At 40.0% G+C, this 1,708-nt stretch overlaps 1 protein-coding gene across 1 annotated transcript in view; it reads right to left on the bottom strand.

Annotated features, from left to right (window-relative positions):
• Positions 1 to 1,314, bottom strand: part of LOC103390027 (arylsulfatase B-like) — a 4,408-nt gene extending 3,094 nt beyond the window's left edge. Inside the window, exons 1-2 of the mRNA XM_017038448.2 lie at positions 995 to 1,314; positions 270 to 522 (exon numbers count right to left, since the gene is read on the bottom strand). Coding sequence (XP_016893937.1) covers positions 270 to 522; positions 995 to 1,246 — 505 coding nt within the window. The 5' untranslated portion in view covers positions 1,247 to 1,314. The remainder of the gene's footprint in view (positions 1 to 269; positions 523 to 994) is intronic.
• Positions 1,315 to 1,708: the final 394 nt, after the last annotated feature.

The raw sequence follows: 1,708 nt of genomic DNA, 5'->3' as shown, positions 1-1,708 counted from the left end.
TGTGAATGTGTGTAGTGATCTTCAGAACCTGACAGGAATCCTGCAAGGCCAAATCGATGGTATTCATTTAACAGTTAACGCAGTACAATGAACAGTAATGTACGACATGAATGTTTTAACACAATTAAAGGGAGATTACATTTCCAAGATGAAGCTAATATTAGTCAGCATGTTGAGTGACTGTGCTCACCTCAACTAAATATGTTGATGTTTCTGTAGATATCATTAAATAGTTTACCAGTGTATTCAGAGGATGAGAAAAATCTTTGCTCTCGTATTTCTTGTGACACACAAACTGTAAGAGTCAGCCTTGAAATAATAAACTAGGTACAAACCAAAGAATGTATCAAATCCCCGGTGGGTGGGCAGACAGCCTGTCTGGTACATGCCCAGGTGCCACTTCCCCACCATGTGAGTACTGTACCCTGCTTCCTTCAGGTACTGAGGTAAGAGCTTTTCATCCAGAGGAATGCAATCTGGCTGACAAGGTATTATTATGGCGTGCTGCAAACCTGTGTGGATCTGACGAAGACAACAAGCATCCATCACATTGAATAATAAAAATAGCTCACAAAATACAATAGTTTCACAGAAAGCAATGTAATAAAACATCACTCAGGTTTTCCAATATTGTTTCTAAAAATACATCTTTTAACGGGTTTGACTTCAGTGTCTTCTAGTTTTACGTACTTATTTATGTCCTGCTCTTTTGTTTATGTAATAAGTGTCTCACATATGGCCTTAACTCTCTGTGTATGTTCTCAGTAACCCAAGTCAATATTATATTCCAGTTAGTCCATACTGTATGAAACTAGTTGAAGAAACCTATTGGATGTGAGATGAAACATTACAGAGAAAACAAAACAGTCCATATGATTATATCTTATCTGCTTCTTTACAGTCTAGGATTAATATTGCCATAACTTGGTTATATCGCCTTCTCACCTGGTCACTTCATCCAAAAATAGTTACATCAAGGGCAACTGGATCTCACCTGGTACCTGCCGGTCATGAGCTGGTTCCTGGAGGGGGTGCAGATTGGTTGGATGTAGTATCTCTCCAGACGAACCCCGCTGGCTGACAACTTGTCCAGGTGAGGAGTGTGGATCTCTGAGCCGTAGTATCCAATATCGTGCCAGCCGTAGTCATCAGCCAAGATAAAGACGATGTTTGGCTGCTGAGCAGCTTTAACCAGAGGGACAGAGACGAGAAACACAACAACACACCGGAGCCATTCGGAGGACATTGTTACTAAGGTGGCTTCAATTAAAAAATATGTATCAGGAACCACTAGTATTAAGTCAAAAAAAAAAAGTTTAAAAAAAAAAGTTTAAAAGATACTTGTTGGTCTGAAGTTGTAATGTTGACAGGGCTGAGGTTCAATAACGCTGAAGAGGAAGAGCATCTGACTGTTTTGAGCATGAATAACATTGTATACGATGACTCTCTACAAACGGACGTCCCCTCCCTGCTCGACTGCCAATCCGAAGACCAGCCCAACAGACCAGACTGGTTGTTACTTATGCCCGCGTCCAATATTTTTTTCTTTTGTTGCAGACGTTGATGAGGTAAACTGACTATTGTCACTGTCTATTAACATCAATTTTGATTATTTAAAATAATACTTTATGAATGCCAGATCACAGCATGAAAGACCGACCTTGATTTGTTTGTTTGGCTTGTTTCAACCTGATGTGGCCTCAGATGG

The sequence above is a fragment of the Cynoglossus semilaevis genome, chromosome 14 (genome assembly GCF_000523025.1).
Source record: "Cynoglossus semilaevis isolate Cse_v1.0 chromosome 14, Cse_v1.0, whole genome shotgun sequence".
Classification (NCBI taxonomy): domain Eukaryota; kingdom Metazoa; phylum Chordata; class Actinopteri; order Pleuronectiformes; family Cynoglossidae; genus Cynoglossus; species Cynoglossus semilaevis.
Note: the sequence above shows the minus strand (reverse complement) of the source record. Positions and strands in the feature narration are given on the sequence as shown.